The sequence below is a fragment of the Eupeodes corollae genome, chromosome 3 (assembly GCF_945859685.1).
Source record: "Eupeodes corollae chromosome 3, idEupCoro1.1, whole genome shotgun sequence".
NCBI lineage: Eukaryota > Metazoa > Arthropoda > Insecta > Diptera > Syrphidae > Eupeodes > Eupeodes corollae.
This window is the reverse complement of record NC_079149.1, coordinates 61,499,686-61,518,364: the sequence shown is the minus strand read 5'-3', so window position 1 is coordinate 61,518,364 and position 18,679 is coordinate 61,499,686. Positions and strand designations below refer to the sequence as shown.

The 18,679-nt window shown below is 33.6% G+C and overlaps 1 protein-coding gene and 1 non-coding gene across 4 annotated transcripts; one reads left to right on the top strand and one right to left on the bottom strand.

Annotated features, from left to right (window-relative positions):
- Window positions 1-6,096: 6,096 nt before the first annotated feature.
- On the bottom strand, window positions 6,097-16,874 carry LOC129951423 (uncharacterized). Of its 3 annotated transcripts, none has more exons than XM_056063554.1 (3): window positions 16,700-16,874; window positions 7,262-7,620; window positions 6,097-6,408 (listed from the first exon to the last, which is right to left on the bottom strand). In XM_056063554.1, exons 2-3 carry the CDS (start codon window positions 7,569-7,571, stop codon window positions 6,305-6,307), a joined length of 414 nt encoding a protein of 137 aa, XP_055919529.1. In that variant the 5' UTR covers window positions 7,572-7,620; window positions 16,700-16,874; the 3' UTR covers window positions 6,097-6,304. The 3 variants fall into 3 exon arrangements, with proteins under 3 accessions (XP_055919529.1, XP_055919530.1, XP_055919528.1); XM_056063555.1 differs by lacking the exon at window positions 16,700-16,874 and adding an exon at window positions 16,646-16,661; XM_056063553.1 differs by lacking the exons at window positions 7,262-7,620; window positions 16,700-16,874 and adding an exon at window positions 6,505-7,085.
- Trnas-cga (transfer RNA serine (anticodon CGA)) lies at window positions 16,372-16,453 on the top strand. Its single transcript has one exon. It is a non-coding gene; the product is annotated as a tRNA-Ser (tRNA).
- Window positions 16,875-18,679: the final 1,805 nt, after the last annotated feature.

Below are 18,679 nucleotides of genomic sequence, written 5' to 3'. Positions count from 1 at the left end.
AGAATTTAAAAAAATATATATAGAATTTCGAAAGAGAATATCATAAAAATAATTGGAATTATCCGTTCGGACCTCAGCAGCGACAATAGAGGAGGCAACACGCCCATAGATATCCAAGTAATAGCTGCAATAAAATATTAGGGACAGAACGAGGGAGGTTTGTACTAAATGTTCATACCAATCAAAATACTTTTTATAATTTGTTTATTCAAGACGAGGGAGCAGACATCCACGGATTTAGCCAAGCTATTAAAAGACACGTGTTCATTAAAATGCCAACTTCTTTTTCAAACCAGCTAAGAACTATGAACAAGGAGACCATACTACTAATATCCTCTTTACCGCCGTTTTGAATCCTCGATCGGATACTGAAATAAGATACAATAAAGCTACTCGTGAACGTCTAAAGCCCATCGTCAATAACCTGATAGGTCCTTATCAGTGTGGTTTTAGACCAGGAAAGTCCACAGTCGATCAAATATTCACATTTCGGCAGATCCTGAAAAAACCCAAGAACACCAAATCGACACCCACCATCTTTTCATCGATTTCAAGGCCGCATATGACAGCATTTACAGGGACGAGCTGTATAGAGCCATGTCTAGTTTTGGCATCCCTGCCAAACTCGTCCGTTTGTGCAGGATGACCATGGAGAATTCATGCTGCTCCAAAAAGGTTGGAAACAACTTAGGGAAAGTGTCGCTACATAAGACCCTTATCATCCCTGTCTTGCTATATAGTGCAGAAGCATAGACTGACAAAAGCGGATGAAACCACCTTGGGTCGGTTCGAGAGAAAAGTTCTTCGTGTGGTCTAGGGTCCCGTATGCATCGAAGGGAAGTGGAGGAAAAGATGGAACGACGAGCTGTACGTGATGTTGAGCGACGTAGACTTAGCCAGAAGGGTAAAAGTCCAACGACTAAGATGGCTGGGTGGGAAAGTGACCTCACCCAACTTAGAGCGCGAAACTGGAGACATCTAGGTAGGGACCGAACTAGATGGAGAAGTTTGGTGGGTGAGACCCTAGTTCACACAGGACTGTAGCGACACCTTAAGTAAGTAAGTAAGTAAGTAAAGCTACTCGTAACACGGTGGAAAGATGCTTTGGCGTCTAGAAGCAATGATTCCGTATTTTGTTATCAGGTATGAGGTGCTCCTTAGAAAAATCCAAAACAACTGTTATAGGCTTAGCAGTTCTTTAAAACTTGGCAATTGACTTTTTTTTAAATAAGTTTTGTATAACTAAAATTTAGTAGAATTTTTATATAAATGGGAAGTCTACAACGTTACATAGAGCCTACATAAATCGTAATGCATTGTATAACTATTCATCTATTTAGAGAATTCTATTAAAAAAGAATTTTAGTTTTTAATGAATTATATATACAAAATAATTTTTGTGCATATATTTGAAAATCGCAATGATTGAATTTGGAAAAAAGCATTACACAATGGTATATTTTCGTCTTCATCAGCAATGCTGTCTGAACATGACCAGTTTTACCCATTTGAATATCGATTACACAATTAATAGAATTGAAAAGCGTTAACGAACGAATAAGAGAAATCAAGTAAAAAGTTTTACCGTTGAATTGGACCTAGCAAAAGGATGTCTATTTGTCCAAATCAAAATTTTCTTTCTGCAACATAAAAAGGTGTAAGTTTCAAAAACTCGGAGAAACTATTCTTTCAATAGAAACATATCCTAAAGACATTTTTAAACTTACATAGTTTCTCCATTGCTTTTCAATGATCTTAAATTCATTAAGTGCGCACTTTGACTTAAAATTACTAATGCTTTTGGCTGGAATAAGTTTCTCTATGTAAAACTTCTGAATACGCTTATATTCTAACGATACGATGTTGTCCCATAACAACAAAAAGCATGACAGTTCACTTTCAAGTCTTAATCTTGACGTCGAACGAAAGGCTCAGAAATTTGGCAATTGCATGTGAGATGATTGTATTCACACAACTGAAATAATTTATCAATATCAATTTCAATATCCTTTCTATTCAATAAATAAGATGGAAACTAAGAATGAAACCCAATTTATCATTTTTTTAAAATTAAGTTTATGATATTTTGTTTGAATGTGTATATAATATTCGCCTGCCTTTATGCTTTAAGGAGTTATCTTGTTATTATGATTATGGTTCATAATCTCTTGGCATGGGGAGAAGTGAAATTTGTTTTTATCATTATTCCTTCTTAAGACCTTAGAAAGATTGGTTGATATCAATTTAAAAGCAAGTATTGATACAAGGTTTCAGCCTATTTTCCAACATACCTACTGTAGAGGCAATTCGATAACTTAGAACGCAATATCAAATACTCCCTCCATGATAGAGAGTTCACTATGATTGTTTGCATTGACATCAAAAAAGTTCTTTTAACAACGTGGAGAAATCTGAAATCACATCTGCACTCTATCAACTCAGATTGCTCAAACTGGTAACTCTTCTGCTAAAAGATTCGTGTTCTATTCCCCCTCCTTGGATTTTTAGTGGTAAATGTAACCTTAACTGGTCTGTGTGCAGAGAGTATCAGAGTTAAAACCTATGCATGCGGATGACGTTGCTATAGAACTCTTCAAAACGCCTTAGACAAACAAATATTTTGGTCTTATCTGTGTACTAGGTATCAACCCACACAAAACAGAATTTGTTCTTTTTCGAGGAAATACAAAATTCCATTTGTTAACCCTCCCTATATTAAAGGAATCCTATTAAAGTTCTCAGGAGGAGTTCGAGGCTAAATTCCAGGGGTCTTATTTTAGACAAAGAACTAAATTGGAAACGCAACAGTAGCCTTATTTTCAAACGCATATACAATATATTCTTGCAAAAAAGCTATTGGTCATAAATTGGGCTTGCAACCTCAAATCACGCATTGGTTATACACATCGTTAGTCAGACCGACTTGAATGTAAAAGTGGCAGTACAATGGATTGCTTTAGAAAAAGCTATAAACCACGACAAACTTAATAAAGTCCAACGTTCAGATTTTCTATGTGTAAGCGGATAGCTTCGCACGACCCCACCTCTATATATACTTTGGAAACAAATGCATGTTCTGATATTTGCCTCAATCGCAATGGTGAACAAATTAGAATACATTTTAACGCATATAGACTACACTATCCCCCAACTGCAAGTCGACAGAAACTTCTAGATTTCTATACCTTCTGATCTTTCTGGGAGGATAGGGCGAGCCAATCGATCTTACCCAAATTAATCATAAACAAATAAGGTTAAACGACTGAAATTAATTATGTCATTATGTACCTTGTTCCATGCCGAACTTTTGGTGATAAAAGAAGATCGTGATATCAACATCTAAGATCCCTTTTTTCCAGATAGTCAGGCTGATATAACACAACAGTTTAACATTCACCTTGGCTAGGTGCCGGGCCATAGAGACACTCCAGCAAATTGTAAGGCAGATAAAGTCTCCAGAAATACTACAGTACAACCCATTCTACCACGTTTGGCTAATGCTGGCATACAGTAGATTAAAAGCGATCAAGGTGCTTTAAGCAGATCACATATAAGCTCGATAATCGATGTCATAACCACAGGAACTGGGCAGGTTCAGGTGACATAAGGGACTTGAAAGTAAGACAAGTTTCTAGTAGAAGTTGTCTGGAAAGTAAGTCAAGAAAAAAACCTAACTATCAAGTCAAGTCAACTTACATATTTCAAAATGACAACTGATCATGTTCCTTCATTCAAGTGGAAGCTGAACTTTACTCTATAATTTATTTATTTTTGCACAATTCCATTTAATGTTTTCTGTAAAAGGGTTCCTTCTCAATTTTAAAAAGAAATAAGTATTTTTTGTTTACAATACAAAAGATAAATCGTAATCGACTTGTAGACAATAATGTGTTTCGTAGTAAAAATTTGCGAAGTTAAGTTCTGAATTTGAAATTCATGACACTTGGAAAACTAACTAGTTGCCTTGGTCAAAATTTACTTTCAAAGTATGAAGTTGACTGCAAATGAAGTCCCTTATGTTGCCTGAACCTGCCCACTGTTTAATAGGAAAGCACTCCACCGGCTAGGCGTATTTTCAAATGACTTGCAGAATCTGTATGGATGAATAAGAAGAGGAAACAGTTTCTTCACTTCCTCTACTCTTGCTCAAAACTACAAAACTTACCTAGGAGAATTCTTCTCACCAAATTCATAAACAATGCTTTGGTTGCCTTGGCGATGTCAATTACCGCCTCGGAAACCCGAAATCATAATCTTTAAGTTTGATAACAACTCTAGTTCATGAACTTCGTAGTTTGAGGTCAAGTTTAAAAAGATTGAAGACAAAATGTTTTGGTTTGAAAAAAGGAACCAAAATAGATTTCAATATACAACTTCTCAATCCCATACAAAAATAACAGTAGTTTTGTAAAAATTAAAATGAGAATTAATTTTTTTTTCAATGTTAGGAAAAAGCGCTGCAATCAAATTAAACTCCTTATAATTTGGCTTTTCCAAATACCTTTCTTTAGAATAGTTTTGTTTTTTATATAATTATGTTAGTTTGTTTCCATATTTCTTTAATTTATTAACAACTGCTATTTTAGTGTTCACCACTGTAAATGTATTATCGAACTATATATATTATTCAGGGAAGGAATCGCGTGTGATGATTTTACAAAGAGCAAAATTTTTCTTTTAGATTACTTTAAGGAAATTTTCAATAGTTTTAAGCATTTTTTTTATTCTATATGAATTTTTCAGAATACCTTGAATTTGATACGTTAATTTTTCGTCTGCTTGGAGGTAAAAGTCACTAAGTGCAATTTTTTCCAAATTCGAGATAAAGTGTTGATGTAATGAGTCGAGGTTTAATTTAAAAAAAGGTTAGATAATTTTAAAATTAGTTTAAAAAAAGGGAATTGAGTGGAAATTTTGAATGATTTATCATTTTCCTATTTTTAATGAGCGTATCCCCGTTTTTTTGCTCTCCTGAAAATTTTGATCTTGTTATTCAATGAATTTTACCTCCAACAAGGCGATTTTTGAAAAATACGTTTGGGATTTAGTTTATAATGCTGATTTTGAATACAAACTTTAATTCTGTCTATATGCTTAAGCTTTAAAAAACAACCTTTGTCAACGTTATTTATTCAATGTATTTCAAAAACAACAGATTCGTTACAAGAAAAAACTTACTTTTAAACCATTTTGCCTTTTTCCGAAAACCCTTTTAGCATAAATGTTTTAACGTGTCTTTGAATTTTTTGTTAGACACATGAAATCTAACAACTTATGAAGATTTATCAAATATAATATGAAATAATATAAATATTTCAACTGAATATTGAAGAAAAGGATTATAGATTTGGAAAACAATCACGGATTTTATTGAAGAAAAGCTGCCTCAAAAGCCTTACATATATACATACGTTTTTTTTTTTCAAATTTAAAAAAGTAATATACGTATTACATTAATTTTGAAGTTTTATTTGAGTTAAAGCCATAAAAACACATTTGAAAAGTGCAATTTTATTGCCAGGAAAAAATGCAGCCAGTGTTATATTCTTTACCATCAATAGTGAACGAAATTTCCATTATTCCATTTATCTTAAACACAAAACACCACCTTGTTGCTTTTAATCTTCTAACTTTGACTTGATGTTTAAAAATTTAAATAAATTATAATTGAAAAAGAAAAACAATATTTTAATAGTTTTTTTGTTTTATTTCAAAAAAGGAAATCAGTATATTTGGTATGAAAAAGCATCATTATAGTTAATACGTCGTAAGCCTACAAAAAAAAAAAAAGATTTACATTCTCAAAATGTATATTATTATTACATATTTCAATTGCATCTTTTACATTTTGTATTAATATTTTATTTTATTTTTTTAATTCCTTTTCTAGTATTTTGTGTTGTTTATTTTTTTGTAAATTTTTGGCTGAACTATAAGAATTTTTATATATATATATAAATTTTGTTTTAATAACATTATTGCCTTCAACTTTTGAATTTTTGTTAAAATTTTAAACAAACAAAAAAATTACATTTAAATTGTTTTTTATTTTCTTAAATTTTTAATGAGAACTATAGTAATACATTTTATTTTTAATTAAATATATTTGTATTTGTGTTTTTTGTTTAATATTAACATTTTAGTCAGTATCACAAGTACTTAGCTGTCAATGCACTGCATTGTTATTTTCAATCTTTTGTTTTGTGTTTTTGTTGAAGACAAGGAATGTGTATATATATTTTTGTTTTGATTTAATATTTAATTAGAAAAAAGAAAAACTATAAAAGCACTTTTTTGTTTATATTCACTTTTGCTTGGTTTTCTTTGATTTTTTGTTGTTTTTCTGTTTCTCCTGCTTTTTGAGTTTCTTTTCCATGAGAGATTTGTACAATTTGTATCCAAAGAGAGCTGAAAAACAAAATATAAATAAATCATTTTAGAAATCGATTGCAAACAGAAAATAGGTAATAATTAAAATTAATAAATATTCATTCCTTTGCTAACCAAAAGTCAAAACAACACCCACGTAAATAAACAGTGAGCAATGGAAGAATTGCTTATATGGCTCCTGTTCCGAAATATTGGTTTCAAGAGACGAGATGGTTTTCTCAAAAGAGTCTTGCATTTGTTGTGAGAATTCTTCCTTCTCACTTGGAGATAATGATTCGTATTTTGATTTCAAATTTACTATTCTATTCATAATTTGCTCAACGGCCTTGGAATCAGCCCTGATTTTATTGCTGTCCATCACATTGCGTACAGTATCTCGCAATCGATTGAGCAAATCATCGTCAAAGGTGCTGCCGATGTCGCCGCCGCCTTCTTCGGTTAGCAGGTCTATAGAAGCCATTGAAGAGGATCGGTGTTATGCTTCCGATTTATCTTCGAATACTAATTCTGCAATATGCGGCGAATTCTTATCAAAATCATCGAGACGGAGAAGTTCAGTCGACACAACTGTATCGAACCGAGGGGGTAATATAATTCTATTTTATTGACAATAATTTAAATTTGAATTATTGGGAAACCTTATCGGATCAGATAACAGCTTTAGATACTTACTGAGGTGCTTTTTTTTATTTTCACAACTTCATATAAATACGTTAAACAATAATTGCAATTTCATGAATTGTTTAAATTTGAATAAATGGAGGAATTCCTGCTGACAGGTTGTTGTGCTTATTGTTGTTAACTATCTCAATTAATTCCATAAACATTTTTTAAATTTTATATTATTATGTGTGTGATTTTGTTTGCTTACCAAAAACCAAAGCAATCAATCCCACCATTGCCAGGAATAAGAAATAATCAATCGAAGAAGGTCTCAATTGATTAGTTGATTCAAATTGTTGCCGCATTTTATCAGCAGCGTCTGCGTCAGGGAACATTATACTCGCTTTAAGAGATTCGCGTTCTTCATCGCTAATATCTTTCATAGAATCAATTAAACTCATAATATTCTCCAAGCTGGGCATTTCAAATTGACCGGAATTAATCATGTTGCCTAAGCCGGAACCGACTTCAACATCTCTATCGATGAGAGTTTCTTCACGAATGATTTGGCCTTCCATGTTTTAGAAAATATTTTTTCTTTGGATGAGGATAAGTGATATTGTTTTGCTGATTAATTAAATTATAATAGTTTGTATTAGTTCCGTTTTAAATTAATTGCCTTAGACATTTGATTGTGGTTAGTTGTTGTTGTTGTTTTCAGTTGGATTATAATTAGTTAAAATATCCTTATGAATGTTTAGCGTGAAAGAAAATGAAAACGCGACTCATTAGAGTTTTAATTGTTTTAGTTTATTTTTAGCTTATTTTTCGAACACGTAACATGCCGGATTTTCTACTGAACAAAGAATTGGACAAAAATGTTTTTTGGAACACAAACTAGGAACTCTAAGTACATGCAAGGTGGATTTAACAGTGATGGAGGAATATTTTTATAATTATTTTTTATTTTTAATTTTGTTCTCGATTGTTAAAGATTATTTTTGATAAAACTAATCAAAGCAGTTTTTTTTGTTGTATTCCTAATTGACATAAGCTTACAAACCTACATTTGAAGTAAACGGCATGTTCTTGAAGAGTTTAGATAAGATTACGATTGTATCTCATCTGGAGAATTATTGAACAACTGATAAGATATTTATTATACAAATGTCAACATCAGAGGTAATGCAGTGAAAATATCGATACACAGCTACTTCTTAGAAAATAATTACATATTTTAATTTTTTATCTGATAAATCACTTTTATTATTTTATTACATCAATAAACTATGCTCAAAATGGATTTCTTTTAAAAAGGGAAGAAAATAGACTCATAAAGATTATTGTCTATTTTCTTGGTAGCCTGGGCGTTTTATTCAAGTTCTCAAACTATTTGAATCATTGATTTTCCGATCAAAAAGCTCACAGAATTGATTGGCATATAATTGATCAGGGATGAAAACAAATCAAAAATACAGGGTCATACAATTTTCGATATAGCAATACATTTTTTAAAGTTATTAAAAGTCTTAGCATGGTAAAAAGTTTAATCACAGTGCGAGCTTTAGAAAAATAGGGAAATATTTCAGAGGGTATACCGGTCTTGAAATTCTAAACATAATAATGGAAGGGAAAAACAGAGTCGGGTAAAGTTTTCCACATTCTCGATGTATGGTTAAAAAAAGAATCTTAATGCTTGACAGTACGTCAAAGGGAAATTGATGAGTATCCCTGGAAGTGCGAATATTACTATTGAATTGTTTGAACAAATATTGTTTGTAAAAATATTGGTAAAACAACGAGAAGCAAGAAACATTGCGACTGTGTTCGAATGATGTAAATGATTCGGTTATAATACCATCGGATATCATTTTCAAAACTCTATTTTGGATTCTATCCAAACTAGTTTTAGGGATAGCTTCTCAAATATATGAGACACATAAGCGTCTTGTTAGTTGGATTGAGACCGGAAAATTGCTGAGGGAGTTTCAGGCTGGATTTAGACCGAGATATTCAGCAATAGATAACATTTTTATATTAAGGAGCTTAGCAGAGAATTTCTCGAAACAAAGAAAAAGATGTACATATGTATTTTTTATCGATTTTAAGGCGATACAATCAATAGAGGTGCACTATTCTATAAGCTGTATAGTCTTGGGATATCATTGAAGTTTGGTCGCGTTCTTGAGCACCTATATAGAGGAACAAGGGCGGCTGCATGTACAGGTGAAGAACTCTCAGACTGGTTTGAAACCTCATCAGAATGAGACAGAAATGTACATTAAGCTCTACTTTGATTATTCATAGATGACTTTTAAACTACCTCCCGGGTGGAGTGGATTTGGCAGGGATGCGGATTAAGACACTCCTTTTCCAGATGATATAGTCATGCTTGCGTATTCACCGGAAACTCTGCAGCTCATGATTAACAGGGTTTACCAGTATTGTCAGCTATGGAATCTAATAGTAAATATCGATAAATCGAAGGTTATGGTTATTTAAAGTAGTGGTAGACGTAATGCATCAAATGAAAAATGGAGCTTTAATCGCGAAAATATTGAATGTGTGCGAGACTACAAATACCTTGTCATTACTGTTACAAATGATTTAAATATGGAAAAACACGTTAAAGAGAAATTGGTTTAGGCGAAAACTACTATTAATATGACATGGAAACAATGCTTCATGAATAAGCGTATAGCACATAGTAGCAAGTTTAAAGTATTTGAAGCAGTTGCTACAAGCATACTTTTATATGGATCGCAGGTATGGGGATGTAAAAAGTACAATTCAGTTGAAATACACCTAACGTACTTCATAAAAAAAAATATTTCAAAGCTGGAAACGGGTCTCTCTCCTTTATTTATCAAAACACAGGAGTTATGTACAAGCGGACTTTTTGCTTAACGTTTTTAAAATGAATGATTCACGGGTCGTGAAAAGAGTGGCCATAAAAGCGATACAAGATCAAAATAGTTGGTATCGAGAGTGGCAAGAGCTTGCCCAGGAATGTCTAATTAATTTTAATTTACCCATCGAGGATTTAACAGCCGCTAAAAACATCTTGTAAGAAATAATTTTGAAGTCTAATTTCTTGAACAGAACAACTTACAGCAGATTAAATCATAACCTTGCAGAGAACAACTATTTTAAGGATTCCAATAATGATTTCTATAATGGTCAGACTACGTAGTGAACTAATAAATTTAAATTTCATTCCACACGGAGCTGATTTACCACTAGAGTGTAATATGTGCAACCTATCAGAAAGAGAGGATACTTTCCACTTCGGGAAAATTCCCCATTCTCAGAGAAATCAGAAGGAATGTATTCAGAAAATACTTTTTATAGGAAGATCAAGTGATACGTTTATTGGATAAAATGAATGTTGTCAATCTTAATTTTGCAAAACGAACGAAGATTTCTGCTTGTGTTTCTATTCACTGGTTTTTAAATTATTTGTAATCTATCATGAACTGTATATATGTATGTACATAGTTGAAAAAATATAAATACCTTTTTAAATATAGAAAAGTAATTATATTGAGGGCTTTTACATTCATTGTGTTTTGTTGTCGATCTGCAGACGGCAATCGCCATGCTATAATGATTTTTGTAAACATTTTGGTGTTTAATGTACATTTTACTTTAATTCAATACAATTTTTATCTATCTAATCAAGTTTTGGACTAATGAAGGCTTTGTAAACTACAGGTCATTCAGAAGGGGTGATAAATTTCTTGCATCGAGAGTCGGAGAAACCCTATGCACCTATCATCATTTTTGGCAATTTCGAATATGTGATCATTCCATAAGAGGTGGCTGTGATACACATTACGAATACTGAAAGTTGATTAGGTTCCTCGATGAAAGTGCCGCTCACGGATAGTGCCATCAGGACGCTATTCCACACGGTTTTTGATTCCCCATTGAATGCTATCGAGATTGGATTTTAATGAGCTTATCATGCGAAGAAAAACGAGGATGTCAATCTAGAAACGAATTAATATAAATAACAGTGGTGGAGTGTTCGGACTTGAATCTATCCATCCAGAGTTTCAATGTGCAGTTTCAGACGATATAAGGGACTGAAGTTGAAGGAAGTTTCTAATATCTGATTAGACAGCTGCCAAAAAATTGTCTTCTAAATAAGGCAACTGCATTGTACAGTGAACTATTTAGTTTTTCAAGTGTCATAAGTTTCAAACTTGGAATTTTAGTGAAGTAACTTTCTTCTACGTTCATTTTTCATCGTATAAAAACTACTTCATTTCACCGTATAAAAACTACTTAAAACACTTTTGTCTAAAAAATACCTCTCAGACAAGCTGCAAGCCCATCACGATTTTATTTATGTATTGTAAAGGAATATTACTTTTTTCTTTTCCAATTTGACAAAGAACCCTATTACACTAAACATTCGATGGAATTCTGCAGAAAATAAATAAATCATAGAGTAATAAAGTCCAGCTTTCAGTTGAATGCAAAACAACATGATCAACTGTCATTTTGACATAAGCAGACTTGACTTGAAAGTCAGGGGGAGTTTTGTTGGCTAACTTTTTAGTCAACTTTCCCATAAAGTGCCTTAACTGGAAGGCAATTTTTTGGCGGCTGCCCGATCAGATACCAGAAACTTGCGACGCTTTCAATTTCTTTATGTGTCGTCTGAACCTGCCCATTTACCAAGTCATGTCTACTTATGTCAAAATGACAGTTGATCACGTTTCTTCATCCAACTGAAAGCTCAACTTTATTAGTCTTTTAATTTTTGTGTAAAAGGGATCCTTCTGAAAGTAAAAAAAAAATTATATTTCTTAACAATACAAAATACAAATTCCGATGGACTTGTAGCTTGCCTGAGAAGCGTGTTTTAGACAATGATGTTTTTGGAAGTTTTTGTAGAATGAACTGAAGGTAGAGGTTTGTGAAGTAAAGTTCTGAGTTTGAAATTTATGACACTTGAAAAACTAAGTAGTTGCGTTGGTCATTATTAACGGTCAAAGAATGCAGTTGAAGTCCCCAATGTTGTCTGAAACCTGCCCAATATTATAACACGTGTAATGACAGGTGTCAATGTTACGCTACCGACTTAAAACCACGAAATTAATGACCTTTTATAGATGAGTTTATGGATTTCAAAACCTAACCGAACAAAAAGCCACGTCTTTTTTCAAGTCAAATAAGTCAACTTAGATGCCAACAAAAATGATAAGTAGCATACTAAATTATTTAAAATAATTGTATCCTCTAAAATTTATAAACAAAGTGCAAACTTTCAAATAAATCAGGTGTTGTTATTTTAGATATGCAGGCTTGAGTTTAGTATGTATTAAGTTGTATTTATGGGGTTTTCCATGGGTAAATTTTGATTTGTTTAAAAATTGTATTATTGTTGGTGCAGAGTGGTAAATCTGTCAATAAAATGTGTGTAGTTTGACAGATCGGGATCAAGAATAAATTGATTTATTTTAGTTTAAGTCAAAAGTTTTATTACAGATTACAAAGCTTGGCGATTGAGGACTGATATAAATTGTTTTATGCTATTCTTATATTTTTGAAAATCAACAACTTCTAAATTAACACTAAATTAAAGTGGTCTAAAATATACAAATACAATATTAAAAAAGCTTTTGATCCAATTGACTTTTAAAGAAACAGCATTTTGTTCTTTTTGAAATTAAATGCCAAATGAAATTTCTTATTTTGTGGAAAATAAATGCCACAAAGACAAAACAAAATTTCACCTGATTATATTGTTAAAATTAAGATGAGAAAATAGTGGCTAGAAAAACTTTATGCGAAACAAATTCAAACAAAATTTTGGAGGCCTGAGTAACAACGCTGACGCAAACCAAACATAATTTTTTTGGGGAACTAAAACACGAAATGTTTCTCTTCCCATATCAAAATTTTCAAAAAAATAACGTGTTTTTTCATAAGATATTTCCCAGTAGGAAATTTGCTCACCAATGAAAGTTTTGTGTGAAAACACCAAAGCATTGAATTCACCTACTCGAATCATTGAGGAATAGCATGCAATGAAATCCTTACTGAAAGGCATTGCGTTTCTCCTATGATCTTACGATGAAGCATGAGATGGGCTTTGTGATGTTTATTTGTCTTCTCTTCTCTTTATACCTGCCACTGAATAGTTATACGGAGATTGGCCTCAGTTTCAGAATTTCAATGCTTGGGTTTTAAACATATATTACGAAATTGCCGTTCCCGTTCTTCAGCCTGGTTCGCTTCGAGAAACGAAGTAATTTCCAACAACATCGGCCGACGGTGATGGCGACGGATGGTTGAAGGATTGCACGTTCGGGTTTTTTCCATATCATAAAAACTTTGGCTCGCAATCCTCAGCTCGGTTTGCTTGTAGAAACAAAGTTATTTCCAAGAACAATACACAGTGTCCGGGGTAATTGTAAGCATTATTTCTTTTTTCGAGAAACAGAAGAGATACAAAATGCGTTTGGGTTTTCCAGCAATTAGGTTAGGATTTAATTACATACAATCCTTTTCTTCTATTGTTTATTTTTTCAGTTGAAGTCCATTGTTCACAGTGTCAACAATTTCGTAAAGCCGATATTTAAAGGAATAGTTATTAAAAAGAGTTAAAGAAAATAAAATCTAAAAGTGTAAAAAAGTCAATATCAAAGTGTTAAAAAGTGAATATTAATTTGGTAAAATTTGTTTGTAAATAAATTTAAATTAAAATGAGTTTTAGTTTTGGTAGGAGCAATTTAAACGCTTGGCAAAGCAGGAAATGAATAGTTTAAATAGCAGAGTAAGTGAGAGCAGTTCTAGTAATAGCGCACTAGTTTTAGAAACTGTAGATAAGAAAATTGAGAGTGAGATTGAAAACAGTATAGTTTCAATGCATATTCTCCACATTTTTCATCAGGGCATTTTGCACCAATGAATGAGTAACATTTGTTTGCCTGATGTAATCACTAGTCAATATTCATTTACAGTACTGTGCAAAACATTTGCAACTATCACCGCCTATCAAAAAATCAAACATTTGTGTATGTATTTAAAAGCTGTTCCAATCAAATTATTTCTATTGCTCTTTTGTTTGTGTCACCTTATTGTTCATAATCTTAAAGCACCGGTCCACAGGCAAGTTCTACAAATTCACTGCTTTTACAAAAACAATAATGATTACGTGTAGCTTTATTTGTTTAGTTAATTTTAAACGGGACTTTGATCGATAAAACGGTTTTTTAAGATCAATTCTTTTTGAATTGAAGAAAAAGGTTTGCGGGAAACAAATATTTTGAGTGATGTCAAAAAAAGAGAATCACAAAAAGAAATTTCATTAAAATATTCCATTAAAAAATTAACTTTTTGTAGAATCATCAAAAGTGGAAAGGTGTTATGCCATCATAAAAGATGAAGGCCTTGAAGCAAAAGATGAAAAATTACAATGCCAAGGGGTGAGAGGCTGAATCCAAAATACACTAAACACTAAAGGGATGGTCAAACATAATGGTGGTTCAATTTTAGTCTTGGGCTGCTTCTTTGGCCAAGGAATCGGGCCAATTCGACAAGTAGAGGGCATAATGAAGTCTGAAGACTATGTAGACATCCTTTGTAACACCATGCTGTCTTATGCCTATTGGGAAATGGACCTTCCAACACGACAATGATCCCAAACACACGTCGAAGTTGGCACAAAGTGGATTGCAGAAAAAAAGATTAAGGTTTTAATATGGCCAGCCCAATCCCCAGAACTAAACCAAATAGAAAACCTGTGGGAAATTGGGAGCAACATTTTTAAGCAAAATAGTTACATATTCGCTGCAATTTAGAGGCAGAGGAATGACATTCCAAAAACGATTTATAATAACCCTATAGCTTCAAAATAAAGGGTATGCAATTGAATATTAACATTTCCTTGCATTGAAGAAAGAAAATAGTTTGAAAGAAAAAAAGTTTGTAAGGCCTAAGTTGCAAATGTTTTGCACAGCAATTTTACCAACTATGAAAGTATTTAGTTATTTGTTTTTTGTTTAAGTGAAGAGTGTTAATTTTTTCCCAACAATTAGACCTAGCGTAATATTAAAGGAGTTTTCAAAACTAAAGAAAGAATTTAGCTGTTTGATTTTCTAAACAATATTTTTTTAAGAAAAATGTTGGAGGTTTTGCACCGTACTGTATAAAGAACTGTTCAGGTTTGCAAAGTGAATTCCTTAGTGAATATTCATTTCATTTTCCACAAATGTAAAGTACCCAAGTATATCAGCAACTTAACTATCCTAGTGATTTCACCGGTGTGTATTCACGGTATTTTTCATCACTTTGGAATACACCAAATACACTTACTTGGTGATTTCCTACTTCACTACTTCACTACTACTAAAAAAGTAGACCCTATTAATTGCGCCAACTACAGAGGCATCAGTCTTCTTACCATTGCATATAAGATCCTCTCTGCCGTATTATGTGAACTTCTGAAGCCGTTCGTCAACAACCTGATAGGTCCTTATCAGTGTGGCTTAAGACCAGGAAAGTCCACTATCGACCAAATATTCACACTACGGCAGATCTTGGAAAAACCCAAGAGCTTCAAATCGATACCCACCATCTCTTTATCGATTTTAAAGCCGCGTATGACAGCATCTATAAGGAAGAGCTCTACAGAGCAATGTCTAGTTTTGGCATCCCACGCTGCTCTATCAAGGTCGGAAAAGATCTCACCTATGCATTTGATGTCAAAAAAAGGTTTTAGACAACGCGATGCACTGTCATGCGACTTCTTTAATATCGTTCTGGAAAGAATTGTGGAAAACTCAAAAGGTCCATCCAATTACTCGGATACGCAGATGATATTGACATAATTGGAAGATCATAACGTGATGTCAGTGAAGCGTTTTTGAGCATTGCGACGGAAACGAAGAAGATGGGTTTAGTGGTCAATGAGGGCATGACCAAGTATATGTTGTCATCAAAAAAGGACATTGAACAACGACGTCTTGGACAAAACGTTACCATAGACAGCTATAACTTCGCGGTAGTTAAGAACTTTGTCTATGTCGCCAATCCCGAGGGACGGCGCAGTAGAGGAAGACCGCGACTCAGATGGCGCACCCAGGTGGGAGAGGACCTCAACCAACTTGGCGTGCGAAACTGGAGACAGCTTGCTAGGGACCGAGCTGGCTGAAGACGCATGTTGGTTGAGGCCCAGCTCCGCCCCGGACTGAAGCGCCACCTTAAGTAGGTAAGTAAAGTATTTGTTTAATCAAAACTAAAACGTGGATTCAAGTTTAATTAATCAAAGTACAAAAATCAAAACAACACGTCATGATTTTAATAAATTTTTCAATTGTCGGCTAATTTGAAATACAAACTTTTGACATAAGTTCGCAATCAGCAGTCGTGGCCGAGTGGTTAAGGCGTCTGACTCGAAATCAGATTCCCTCTGGGAGCGTAGGTTCGAATCCTACCGGCTGCGTATCTTTTTTTCCTTCTTTTTATATTTATTATCACAGAATCTCCAACTTTTTACCACTCCACTTATTTAATCAGTTAAGGAATTTAAAAATTAATTAAAATATAATTTTAACGCCACTTGATTAAACAAAATATATAAACGCCAATTCAATATCAATTTGAAAACAACAACAAAATAACCTTCAACACAAACCGCGGCAGGAAATACAATTTTCGAGTACCTACCTATAGGTACTTTGTTAGGTACCTTCTCGAGACAATGGACAAATACAAAAAAATAGAAGAAAGAATCAAACTGGAGCAATACAACTCCGACTAACGAACGAAATGGAACTGCTGGATAACAATTGAGACTGCTGCTGCCGCCGCCGGCAAATATACCAGTACAAGTACCTTCCATGGTATTCACCTTCTATCACTGCCGGCTTTAGCTTTATTGGTTCAATTGTTTCTTTTTTCCCTGTGCTATAATAATTATTATGCATTATTTGTATAGGTATGTTTTTGGATTAATTTTATATTTTTCTGACAACGTCAGCATAGTTCTTCAAAAGCGATTTCCAAAAGCTCACGCTCAAATCTATAATGCCCAATTGGGTAAACAATATTGTTCAAAAAACAACTATACGTATACCTACATAACATTCGAAATCATATGCCAACGACGATAGGTACCAACCGAGACGAAAGCGACCGGTCGATAACATTGGCGGCGGCGGCGACGACGTTCACAGTTCGTACGTAGCACTCTTTTAGTTAGTTCCATGTGGACGATGACGACATGATTTTCGATATTCAATTGTGCGACTTTGATTAGGTATCTACAATTGAATTAATAGTAAACAGACTTTTCCGGATGGGGGAAGTTTTATTTTTTCTCGGACAACGTACAAAAATTTAACTGAATTGCATTGGAGGGATTCGGCTGATTGTATTGTAATGTGTAAAAAAGCTTCTTGGGGGCATTCTAAGAAGCTAAGGCATTCCACTATCAAACAAAAAACACAACTTTGAGGGTTGAACACATTCAGGAATCAAGAACTGGAGGATTAAAAACTTACCTGCAAGTCCAAAGACGATTACAGCTGGTGCATAGAAGACAGCGTTGGGAATGCTTTGCTGGAATGGATCCGATGAGCCTGATAAATCAACCATTTTACCCGATTAACTAGCAGAACACACCAGGACAGGAACTTGGTCTTCAAAAAAAAACAGAAAAGAAATTCAAGACAAGAGAGAAAGTTAGTAAACAATTTATTTCATTTTCCACAAGAAATTGTTGTAAGGAAAAGGGGGTTGCACTTTATGTACCAGTTTTCAAAGAAAATAATAGAGAAGCACTCAGACGAAACACTTGACTTCTTGTCGTCTCGTCGGTTCGGTGGCAGATGCAGAGGAAAGGATGATTGTCGGTTCAATTTTCGTTAGCCGTTGCGTTGGAATAAAATAATATCTAATCAGCAGCAGCAGCGAATGAACTCAAGCAAAGTCTAACCAAATCGGAAGACGTCGGAATCGGAAGAAAATCGAAAAGAAAGAAAAACCTGAAAGTGGAAAAAATGCCACTGCCACTTGCCACAGACGATTTTTCTTTTTTTGTTGTTGTTTTGGTTTGGACTTTTTGGGGGATTTTACTCCTGGAGAAATTTCAAATGTCATCAAATCAAAAAAGTGATATATTGCTGACTTACTTTAAGAGACTCTGTAGACATAAGAGTGAATGAAATGGCGGTAAAACAGGAGATTACAATTATTGAAAACAGGGATGTCAAAGAGGCAGAAGAAAATAATGCAATAAGGTGGTATAATTTTATAAACTCAAACTGGTGATTCCCGAACAGGAAAATGCATTTTGCAGTTTGAAAAGTATAAGGCTGACGTTCGAAATCTGTCAAACTTAGTTGTTAAACTATAGATTATGGTCATAGAACTCAAGACGGATGACCATTTGCAACGTCGTAGATACTTCAAATAGGTGCTTGGACAACAGGCGGTGTACAGCAATTTTTTGAACAAAATTTTCTTCAACGACGAAGCACATTTCAAAAAAACAAAATTGTCTTATTTGGGGTTCTCAAAATCCTCAAGTAATTAAAGAGAGGCCATTATACCCACAAAAAGTCACTGTTTGGTGACTTTGCCTGTATTGAAGAATATGACTTCGAGAATATGTGGTTTCAATAAAACGACATGCGCGACATGCCACACAACCCGAGCTAATTTGGCT

What these genes read in the sequence shown, in the direction of transcription:
- LOC129951423 (XM_056063553.1), bottom strand. Translation starts at nt 6,850, where the DNA reads ATGGCTTCTATAGACCTGCTAACCGAAGAAGGCGGCGGCGACATCGGC. An exon ending in GGGTGTTGTTTTGACTTTTG is followed by an intron (nt 6,409 to 6,504) that starts GTTAGCAAAGGA and finishes TTTGTTTTTCAG; the next exon opens with CTCTCTTTGGATACAAATTG.